Raw genomic sequence first — 12,039 nt, forward strand, 5'->3', positions numbered from 1 at the left:
TATATTGGATGCCCAATCCAATGAGCACACAGCATTCATCATTGCACATGGTGTTTCTTGTAACATTGTGTAAAAAAGTGCTATTTAATTAATGTGAAACTGTAGCTTGAGAAAGCTGTAAAACTCTTGCAGAGCCACAGAGCAGATAAATTAAGTAGAACTAATTTGCTAAGATCTTAAGTATGTGACACTGTGTTCCAGATATTGTGCTGCTTTTTCCAGATGAAGACCCAATATTCTTGTTCAACTATTCATTTTATTTTCTGGGGTACAACTGTAAATTGTCTCTTTCAATGCACTTATTATACAATGGCAAGGAAGAATAATGATAGTGGCATTTGGAAATGTTTAAGTTCATTTCTATTCCTTGTACAGATGGCCTCTGCAATCGTAAGTAACAGAGAAATATCCAAGGAATTTTCAGGCAATTAATCCAAGTTTAAAAACAGCATCATCTCAACAGCAAACTGCAGAAATTGCCTGGAATGTTAATAGAGGGCACTTCTGGAAGGAATACTTTGGTTGTTGTTTCTTTCTCTTGAAAGCCACTTACTGAAAGGGGTGTTACTGATTTATGGTGCCTTCTGCCTTTCTTTCCAGAATTCTAGTGCAGACCATCGGGTTCGACTGGACCTTGGGCTATGGGACAAATTCAGTGAACTTGCAACAAAGTGCATTATTAAAATAGTGGAATTTGCAAAACGATTGCCAGGCTTTACAAGCTTGACCATTGCAGACCAGATAACTCTACTTAAAGCAGCCTGCCTGGACATACTGGTACGTATCTTTACATTATTTCCGTAGTAGTAATTTATTTTCTATTACACTCTGTTACTATGATGGACAAAAGGTCAAATGCTGCCCCAGCTTTGTGGTTGTGTAATTAAACTCACCAGCACATTCATAAGTGGATTCTAGCATGTCTACTAATACTTATTTAGGATGACTGTGCTTTTCAAAATACGTAGTGAGACTTTACAGTTCGTGGATTTCAGCATAGCTGCAAGAAAGGCATGTTTTGAAATAATAACAAAGAAATACATGCATGTCTGGAAAAGTTTCCCCATCATTAACACTGAAGAGTGGTCTGATTTTCTTTCCTCCTCCTCTTCTTCCTCCTCCCGCAAAACAAAATGCAGCCAGGGCTCTGCATAGAGGATTTCCAGAAGGAAGTCTGCTGCATGGAGTTTCAGGGGTGTGCTGTACCACTGGTCATGAGATGATTTGAGGATCCAGACCCAAATATTTGGAGCGAGCATTTTGCAGGTCATAGTGATGCACCTGGAGCCCAGCAGGCGCAGAGCCTTTGGTACACAGGATAACCTGCTTTTAGGAGTGCTGTAGATGCCTATGGAAGTGGGCTCCTGTTTGTGGACTTTGTACAGATTTGAGGAAAAAATGTGGTTCAATTTTAAATAGAGAAGTATACAGTCTACAGAAGAGAGCTATGCAGATAAGCTTGAAATTTTCCTCTATACCATGCCACTAAGTGGCAAGCTCTTCTCTCTCTTTTTGTCTCTGGTGGTTTGTCATGCTGACCTTCAGAGGAGCCCTCTGGGATCTCATCATTTCTTTATACAGACCTCAGATGTCTTCAGGCTTTTAAAGGCAAATATGCTCTTTATTATTGACTATCGCAGTGACTTTTAGTAAAACAGTTAATGCTTCAAATGTGTTTTAAACATTTCAAACATGATTTATACGTCCTCTAAATGTTTTCTTCTGAGCATCAGCCTTCTGGTCCTTACTGAACCAGGTGATTTTCCAGTGTGACCAAGAAGCCCATTGTAGGGTGGCTACTGTAGATGTATTTCTCAGCCTAGCACGGGAGTTTAAACTAGAGAATTTCAAGTTAAAGTAATTAATCTTGGAATTTCTAAAAGTGCATCGCTTCCAACAGGAGCATATTGAGGAAGATGTTAACTGCTGTGACCTTTTCCTCTTGTGTTGTCAAAAGCTGTTTTGAAGAATTGTGTCTAGAAGACAGTGATGTAGGAGGAAAAGGGGGTGGAAGAGGAGAAGGGATATTATTCTTTGGCCTATAAAAAAAGGAAAGCTAAAATTGCCATGCGGTCTTCGAGAGTCAGTTTTCATTGTCCCCTTCTTCCAGTCCCATCCAGACCAGGCCATCTCATCATTATCACATGTGGTCTCTCCATAAGACAGGGCCATTTATTACTGATTGTGTGCCTGTTGTTGTTAGCTCTGCCATGAGAAGGTGCAATTACATTCCTCTTACACCAAAAGGTATACAGGCATACAGCTGGACATTTCCTCAACAGTATTCTGCTAGAGGTATGGGGAGAGAATTGCTTTCTGTTTGCAAAGTCTACAGGAACTGCTCAAAAATGGTGGCAGGGAGAAAGGTTGGGATATAGCAAAAACCTGTTCATCCAAACACTTCAACGCTAAAACTTCATGCTTTAAACTGCATTCCCTTCTTGGAGCTGCCATTTTCTGGCTCTGTAGCTACTGGGAAAAAAAATCGTACCCTGCTTCTGTAATTGTTAAGGATCCTGTGGGTTCCTGGAGCTCACAGAATCACAGAATATCCGGAGCTGGAAGGAATCTGCAAGGATCAACAAGCCCAACTCCTGGTTGCACGTAGGACTAATAAAGGTCTAGATAAAGGTACAGGGCTGAATAGAGGCACTTCACAGCCTTTCGTCAAGGTGGCTAAATAAAATCTTGGTCCTTAGAATATTAATAATTAGGCTGGTAGTAAATGGTTACTATATTTCACCTAATTCATGGACAGAGAAGGTTGATTCTTATTTTAAAGCCAATTCACCACTTCTATTCCTGGGGAGTATGGTAATATCCAAGCTGTACTTACAGCCTTTACTGAGGCCTGTCATTCCTGTCCACCTGCTTGTTGTCTTCTTTATATTTCACAAAACTGGAGAAGGTGACACATCTGTGCAAGCAGACATGCAAGCACCATAGCTGCCTGCAGTAGGCAAGAGATGAGGCTTTTTCAGACAGGATGGATAAGACGAGCTTGCTGTGAGAGTCCTAAGTTTCCAGTGTGACATGTAGACAAGCTTTATGTGACTACTTTATGTGCTGCTTAAAAAGAAAAAGGGATAATTACCACCACCACAGTTATGTGTGGCATGCGTACAGTCTGTGAAATGCCCTTATCCATTAAACCCACATCACCTGCACGTAGTCTGATTGGAGTGCAGCTCTGTATCTTTATTTAAGCTAAATAACAGCACTTTTAGCAATGTTTTCATAGAGCCTGCTTTTCCCCTTAGTTCTCCTAGCCAGGCACAGCGTGTGCCTGCCTGCAGCTGGCCGTGTGCCTGCATTGCTGGGCAGTGCTGCCCTGCACCCGGGGACCTGCTCAGGATTTGTGCTGAGGAAACACTAGTCAGGGCAGAGCTCTGAGCAGGTGCCAATCTCCACAACCACAGCAGAGAAGATTTCTGCCAATCCCAAGTGTCTTCATTTCTTTGGCTTTTGGAGCTAAAACCTCCGTATTGCCGATTTGTGCTTGCAGACCTTGTTCACGTTTCTCCTCCTGACAAGGGGCAGCATCTCAGTGGGGCTGCTGGAGCCCTGTGCTTTAGGCATGAGCATGAGCATTCTGTGTCCAGCCCTGGTTCAACTGACCCGGGTTTAACTCCTGGGCAAGGGTGAGTCCGAAGCATTTACAAGAACCACTGAGGGCTCAGCTTAGCTGGATCTTGCAGCCTTAGATGCCTTAATCCCCTGACACCCTGAGAAAGGAGATACTGCCAGGAACCTAATTAAACCCCATTGGATGCAGGTCAAATAATTGTTTTATATACAAACAAACACAAATTCTATAAGGGAAATAACATCAAGTCTTGCAAAATAGTTAAAGGCGCCAACTGAGGCTGGTGGAATTTGTATTTGCTCTGGAGCCAAAGGTTCCAGGGATAAATGTTACTAAAATTCAATAACCCTCGTAAAAGTGACTGCTTCTGTCTGCCGGTCTGCTGGCCCCGTGGCAGGAGAGCATTGGATGTGGAGGGACTCCATAGTTCAGTCTTACTCAAATCCAATGGGAAAACCGTGAAGTTCTCAACCCTAATGATACCATTTTTAGTTTTTGCTGAAAAATCCCACATGTGAGCACCAAGCAGGCACTTGTGTGCACAGGGTAGTTCGTTCCAGTGAGCACGGCAATGCTGGGAGGTTTGTTGATCTGCTGATGCCCTTTCAGAGGTTGAGTTTCTCTCCTTGGGAAACTGACCTGGCTGGGACAGTGAGTGTGTGGCACGAGGAGTTCTTACTTTAACAAATCTGTGTAAAGCAGGTAACAGTATAACAGCAGCAGCAATTTTATACATGCAGCAATCTGGATGTTTAGGTTTTGTGTGAACTGGACAATGGATTTTTTTTTTAGCTGTTTGTAACTGAGTTGTAGACACTTCAAGATGTATTCTTTAAAACAAAGGGTCCTTTAATCATTGGCAAGAACCTTATTTATGGCTGCAAGTGGCATTTAAGAGCAGAGTGACAACTAAAATACTTGGCTTAGTTACAAAATCTAAACAGTACTGAGGACATTAGGAGGATGTCTTCTAGACAGTTTAAAATGGAGAAAGATACAATGATTTCTTATTTTGAAGTGCTGACATTTCCCATATGTTCTTCAGCGACTATGAGCTTGAAATTGACTTTACTTTGACACTGGAAGTTTGCCCAAGAAAGGTTTAGCAGCAACTCAGCAATATCCATAGCATTTCACAGATCTTGATGAAGGGCATAAAATTAAAAAACACACAAAACATTTTAAATGATCTGTCTCAGAGTTTAATAACAGTGTGTTGTGGGATAATGTAAAAGGAATGTAGGAGAAACCTGAGACCTGATTGCTCCAGTCAAGTTAAGTGCATTGCAGAAAACACATACTTGAGCTTCAGCTGTGCCAGTTGCCCTGTCTGAGCCACTGCAGGCTCATCCAATTAAAGGCTCAAGCAGCATTTAGGCACAAAAGCCTGAAGTCTGCCTTTTGTGAAAAACCTTCCCAGTTGCCGGCTGTGCCTGGAAGTAACTACATTCCATGGGTCCCGAAGATTTTAATCATGAATTGTGCAAGGCTCCCTGTGCCTGCTCACTGGATCTCTGGGCTCCCTACCCAAACCCCCGCCTCACTCCTCCTGCGGGTGCAGCGTGGATGTCCTCCTCCATGTCGGCCCTGTGGCAGCTTCAGGCTGCTCCGTGCATCTGCAGCAGAGCAAGGCCGGCCCACAGAGAGCGCTGGGGAACCCACAGCCTGCGTAGAGCAGGAGGCGGGTTGCTTAGGGGGACATTCAAAGCGTAGTTTCTGTTCTTCTGGGTGGGCTCTGAAGGGGTGTTTGTTGTTCCACTAGCTCCCTCCGTGCTCCTTACCATTCTTTTTAAAGACCGTAGATTTCTAGACTGCCCTAAGTTGGAAGGGTGAGGATCATCGAGCCCAACTCCTGGGTGTAAAACGGTAAGAAACAGCGTGAGGGGAAAGAACCTCCAGCGATTCCTGGCAGCGTAGGGTATGGTAACCATGCCGTCTGCTATTGACAAGGCACCGTGCTTTTAACATTTCCTTCCAGTCACAGTCCTGAGGTGCGCGTTGGCCGTCGCACGAAACCCCCGCGTTCCTGATGGCCAGCTTAAAGGTGTGACCGCACGCCTTCCCCGGAACGCTCTGTTATCTGCGCTCAGGGCAGGCCGGCTGACCTCACACAAGCGGACCTGCAGGAGCCAACGCAGCTCCTTCCTGCGCCGCTCGGCTGGGAGGTGCCGGGCTTGGCGGAGGCCGCCCGGGCGGGTGCGGTGCTGCGGCACGCGGCTGTGGCTGAGGGGAGAAGAGGAAAAGCTGGGCGAGCTCCTGAGGCTGCCGCGTGCTGCCACGTGAGGGCTCAGAGCCTGGTAATCGGCTCAGAAGGAGCGCGCGGGCCGGCAGGACAAGGAGCGTTTTGTGGAGCTGCCGGTGGGGACGAGGCAGGGCCCGAGGCGGGAAGCTCAGCGCTGACGCAGCGCTCGGGTCGGGCCTGATGCGGCCCTAAGTCAGCGCACCTTCCTGAGCTGTGGGGGGTAAATGAGCGAAGTAAGAATGTGTGCGGGGATCACCTTAACCGGCAGCTGTACTATTGCTCCTCTCAGGTGTTCTGTAAGGCTGGAGTGCGGTGAGCAGTGGCCTGCTGCTCTTTCCCTTGTTGGGCTACCTTTCCGTTTTGTCTTTCTCCCAACCCAGCGTTTGTTCACTTGCTGGTTGAGTTCTGCAGCAGAACTTCGCGTTTATTTGCCATCACGGAAGAAATGAAGGAGTCCCAGAGCTCAGGCTGTGTTCTGCCTCTTTCAGCAGTTGGGAGCTGTCTGTGCTCACCCAGAAGGCACACAGATCCCTTGTCCTAGCAGAGTCACAGCTCAGAGCAGCACTGTCACACAGATGTGAGCCCCGAACCAGTATGAGTGTGCTCAAGGAGCTCAGGTATCTTCATGGTCTCGCTGGGATCAGCGTGGCAGTACAGTAACGTTTTATAATTTGATATGTAGAGCATACTAATTAAAGAGCAATTGATGGGATTATTATGGTAATGTTGATGAGTGAAGGCATGGGAATGGCACAGAATTTCTGAGTGTTTCATAACTAGAGGGAAAGCATTGAAGTGACCAATTTCTACAGTAAAAATAATCATAGACAATTGTTTGTTTATGTGGTGCTGGAGAACTTTGGAGCTACTGGAACTGAACATACCGGAATTTGATTTCGTATTGTTTCGACATGAGCACGTACTTCAGTCCATGGGTAATTTGCTGCATTGGGAGAATGCAGCAAACCTCCTAAGGACTGAATTCCTCAGGTTTCATTTTTATCCCTCTGCAGATCCTCAGAATTTGCACAAGATACACACCGGAACAAGACACCATGACATTTTCAGATGGCCTTACCCTGAACCGAACTCAGATGCACAATGCTGGATTTGGCCCCCTGACCGACCTCGTGTTCACCTTTGCCAACCAGCTCCTGCCTTTGGAAATGGATGACACAGAAACCGGTCTCCTTAGTGCCATCTGCTTGATCTGTGGAGGTACCGTACAGCGGGGAGTCAGATGCCTTTAAAACAACAGACTCATTAAGATCTTCATTTATGTTTTACTTGTTCTGCTTTCCTGTACTAAAATGTATAGATATATATAGAATATGTATATGTAGTGTTATTATGTATTATATATATGCCACCTAAACCAGCTGCACTAAAGTCTTGTTTTCCACTGATTATAATTATTGTTTTCATTATTGGTGTGGTTTAAAATGAACTGGATCAGTTCCAGTTCATCTTACTGTTTGCCTCGTAAAGTACCACTGTAGGATATATCTCACTGCATTCTTCCTGAGCATTGTTTGGGTACCTTCATGACTGAGCTGCATTAGGGCAAGAGGCTGGTTGTGCAGCGTTTACTCATAAATGCAATTGCATGCATATGCCTAGGGTTATATTTGTACAGAAGTCGTTGGGAATAACCAAGAAAATGCAGGCTGTGCTTCAAATTTAACAGAATAGCACTGGTAACATGACTGGGGAGGAGGGGTGGGGAGGAGCTGATTCTAAGTCAAAAGGGGCATTGCCAGGTAAAATCAGATAAACCTATATTTCTTCAGTGCAAAAAAGAAAGTCTTATATTGTTTCCAGAATTCTCTTAAATTTCTGTTAATTTAATCACCCAGTATCTATCCCATTGTCCAAATTCTGGGCTAGCATTAGAAACACTGTGTTCAGATGGGCCTGCTGAAATGCAAACTCAAAGCTGTTTTTTGTGGGTTTTTTGTGGGTTTTTGTTTGTTTGTTTGCATAATTAAGCTTTGCTGTGCTTAAATTGCTATTAGAGTATTGTTTTGAAACCAACAGTCAGTCTTTATTGAAGGTGGCCCTTTAGTACAAAATGATGCTACTTTTATGTCTCTAACCATAACCCATCAGAGGCAATGATGGGTTCTGAGACATCTCTAATGTATCGCTGGTGCATCCCCTTTTATGGCTGACGTTTGTTGTCACTTAAGCTAGCACTGCCATCTGCTGATGTATGGTGGTAACTCACTTGGTTTAGCATCAATGCAAAGACCCAATCGGCTGTAATCAGTTTGTAAACCTGGATGAATACAAAATTAATTCTCAAATATTGTTTGCAGGAAGGTAGTTTCCCCTTAGACAGGGAGCTTGTAGTAAATCCGAAACACTTAAATGACAAACCTGTTCAGTAACCAATGAAAAATGAAGCTAAGTTTTGGAAAGCTATGGTTTGTCATCTTCCTAATGGAATAAATGCTACAGAGTGTATTTCTCCGTATAAATGGAGAAAGTGATGAAATTCATGGAGGTTTAATCAAGAACATGGAAAAGCTTCTGTGATTTCTTTCTGTGATGAAGAAAATAAAAATGTATTTAAGATCATAGAGTGACATGATGCTTCCTACAGATCGCCAGGACCTTGAAGAACCAATGAAAGTGGATAAGCTTCAGGAACCGTTGCTTGAAGCACTGAAAATTTATATCCGAAAGAGACGACCCAACAAGCCTCACATGTTTCCAAAGATCTTAATGAAAATCACAGATCTTCGTAGCATCAGTGCAAAAGGTACAGTTCTCAGCGTGTTCTCAGAGGACATTGGCCTGAGGACCTGGGTGGTTGGTCCTGTGGGTGTTTTTAACACAACTGAGAGGTCCGTTGACCTTTCTTTTCATCTTGTTCATGTAACTGCCTGTTGAAAATGGTTCTACTTCAAATGTTCACAATGCCACATTTTCCATACAATTCTCTGTGAAGTCATTAATTGCTTTCCAGTTGTAGTGCTTGCTCCTTTGTTCCTGACAGTTTAAGTTAGTTATGAGACTACTCCATCAGCATTCACCTGGAAAGTTATTCATTGCCTTTGTAATGGCTTCTGAAGCTTCTCAGCTCAGGCATGAATATGAACTCTCCCTTCTTATCTGGAGTTATGCAGTGACTGAGTGCTCTCTGCAGCACTGGCATTGTAGCAGCATGGAAAAGCAAAGAATGTCTACAGGTTCTATTCTCTGGAATCTTTCCCCAGTAATCAGACTGTTTTTTCTTTAGTGTTGTTGACTTTTATTGCCTTCCTTCACTTTTAAAAAGCAGGTTTCTATTCCACTAGACTAATTTTAAGTTGATGATCAGGAATCTTATAAGATGTATTGTACCAGGTATTTGAACTCTGAGGTTTATGGCTATAAATTGTCTATAAATAAGTTGTTCTGTTCGATAGACAAAATCTTCTTCCCAACAGAAACAAACTGTGCAAAGGACATCTATTCTTCACTGTGGAACAGAATCTTTATATCCTCACTGTTTGACATTTAATTCCAGATGTAATGAAAGTGTTGAGTCACAGCTTGAATCAGTAATTGAGCACCTGGTCGGAAGGCAGAGCCAACCCAGGGAAGCTCAGGTGCATGCAGTGCACCTGAGAGAAGTAAGGGGTGGAGCCAGAATCCACTTCTTCCCAGACCTCATTTAAGGTTGGCAGAGGAGGCAAGGCTGTCTTGCTGGAGATCCCTGCGTACCTGTGGCTTTCCAAGAGTGAGCAGATTCTTTTCTACATTTTTGTGTCCACAGCTGCTGCGTTTAAGCATATCCTCGCCTGCTGCAGCCTAGGGCTTTGCTACTATGCTGTCATTGATAAGCTTTTCATTATATAATAGCTTTACACCAGAATATTTCTGTCTCTTCATGATCCTCACCACTTACCCTAGAATCATAGAATGGCTTGAGTTGGAAGGGACCTTGAAGATTATCTCACTCCAACTCCCCTGCTATGGGCAGGGCTGCCACCCACCAGATCAGGCTGTCCAGGGTCCCATCCAATCTGACCTTGAATGCCTCCAGGCGTGGGGTATCCACAGCCTCTCTGGGTGGCTGTGCCAGGGCCTCACCGCTTTCTGAGTAAAAAAATGTTTTCTAACATCTAACCTAAATCTCCTCTCTTTTAAAATTATTCCCCCTTGTCCTGTCACTATTAGTACAGTTTCAGAACTTTTACTTGATCTGTTTCTGTACTGAAAAGTTGTAGTGAGGTCTCTCCAGAGCCTTCTCTTCTCTGAGCTAATAAAGCCCAGCCCCCTTAACCTTTCTTCATTGGAGAGATGTTCCAGCCCTCTGATCATCCTTGCAGCTATCCTCTGGACCTGCTCCAGCAGCTCTGCATCCTTCCTATGCTTGATGAGGCCTTACAAGGGCAGAGCAGAGGGGGACAGTCACCTCCCTCACCTTGCTGGCTACTTCTCTTTTGATGCAGCCCAGAATACTGTTGGCCTTCTGGACTGTGAGTGCTCACTGCTGGCTCATGCCCAGCTTTTTTGCCCACTGGCACTCCCAAGTCCTTCTCTGTAGAGCTGCCCTCCAAGAGTTCTCCCAGTGTGTTCTCATATCTGGGATTTTCTCAACCCAAGTGCAACATCTTGGCCTTGTTTAATCTCATTAAGTTTAGATGTGCCTACTTTTTGAGACTGTCCAGGTCTCTCTGGATAACATCCCTTCCTTCAGTTTTGTCAGTAGCTTGGTGTCATCTGCAAACTTGCTGAGAGTATATTCAATCCTACTGTTCATGTCACTGATAAAGACGTCGAAGGGCACTGGACCCCTGGGGGACACCACTTACGATTGGACTCCAACCTGGACATAGCACCTTTGACAACAACTCTTTGCCTGTGACCATCCAACTATTTCTTTATCCACCTAATGGTCCAGGCCTCACATCCATCTGTCTCTAATGTAGAGTTAAGAAATACTTGACGTTATCCAAGGAACTGCAAGCTGTATTCTGTGGCTTTTTCTCTCCCTAAGCTAGTATTACTTATTGGCTTGTAGTCTGTATAGTCCAGATTAATTTTGTTGTTTTGTTTAATCCTACACACAACAGCCTGCAAAGCCATCTCTATGTAAAAACACCTGTAGCTGTTGCACTTGGGAAGTACTGACCAGTTGGTTAACTTCAGTTACATCAGATGTAAGCAGAGTTGCTGCGTACTTTTGTGATTGATTAGCTCAAAGCACCTGCAACCCACAGAAAGCAGCTTCACCAAAGTATCCCTTTGGCTGAGTTTGTTTTATAAAACAAGGGTTTGTTAAATTCTGTTTCTTACTTCACAGTTTGCTGTGAGGCAATACTTACTTCTGACATTTCACCACACCTGTTCAGCACAGAGCCCCCAACATTTTGTCCTCCAGGCTCTGCAGATCCCATCCAGCTTAGAAACTGTGAAGTGCATTCCAATTTATAAAGCCTTCCAAGTGGTAGCAGTTGCCTTTAATTTCTCAACATGGTTTAGTACCATTTTGGTTCCTTCTGTGTAAAGATGCGGTTCATCTAATTTATTGTACTGTACTATTGGCTGCTGTGATCACCATTTTAAATCAATTTGTTAAGGAGAGCTCATCTCATTCCATTTTCCTGCAGTGAATTGAAGGCGCTCGCTTACATAATTTTGTATGCAGAACTATAGAGGGAGACATCAAAGCCGTTAAAATAACGTACCCTGAAATTACTTCTGATGGCGCTACGGAAAAAGAAATTGCACAACTCACCCTAATGGAAAGGATTTCTTTTTGTTTTCTTCTTAAAGGTGCGGAACGTGTCATTACATTGAAAATGGAAATTCCTGGATCCATGCCACCTCTTATTCAAGAAATGTTGGAGAACTCTGAAGGACACGAACCACTGACACCAACCTCAAATGGAAATACTGCAGAACACAGCCCGAGTATCTCACCCAGCTCAGTGGATAACAGCAGTGTCAGTCAATCCCCTATGGTGCAATAAGACATTTTCCAGCTACTTCAGACATTCCTAACACCTTATGTACAGGGATGAAAAGCAAGAAAAACATTTTTACTGCTGCTTACTTTCTGGACTTAATATATATCTATATATGTGTATATATATATAGATAAAAACTCAACAAGGACCAAGAAATTTTCATATGTATCGATATATACTCCTTGCTGTTTAAACTCTTAAAATAGAAAATGCAAACTTTTGAAACTCTAAATCAGCCATTTCATGCA

General features: G+C 43.7%; 1 protein-coding gene across 3 annotated transcripts in view; it reads left to right on the forward strand.

The window, feature by feature from the left end:
• The window catches only part of RARB (retinoic acid receptor beta), a 311,624-nt gene extending 299,585 nt beyond the window's left edge, over positions 1-12,039 (forward strand). For all 3 annotated transcript variants that reach the window (XM_031553940.1, XM_010712869.2, XM_003207191.3), the window contains 4 exons: positions 601-777; positions 6,842-7,046; positions 8,434-8,592; positions 11,598-12,039. In XM_031553940.1, the coding sequence (XP_031409800.1) occupies positions 601-777; positions 6,842-7,046; positions 8,434-8,592; positions 11,598-11,794 (738 nt within the window). In that variant the 3' untranslated portion in view covers positions 11,795-12,039. The remainder of the gene's footprint in view (positions 1-600; positions 778-6,841; positions 7,047-8,433; positions 8,593-11,597) is intronic.

The sequence above is a fragment of the Meleagris gallopavo genome, chromosome 6 (genome assembly GCF_000146605.3).
Source record: "Meleagris gallopavo isolate NT-WF06-2002-E0010 breed Aviagen turkey brand Nicholas breeding stock chromosome 6, Turkey_5.1, whole genome shotgun sequence".
NCBI lineage: Eukaryota > Metazoa > Chordata > Aves > Galliformes > Phasianidae > Meleagris > Meleagris gallopavo.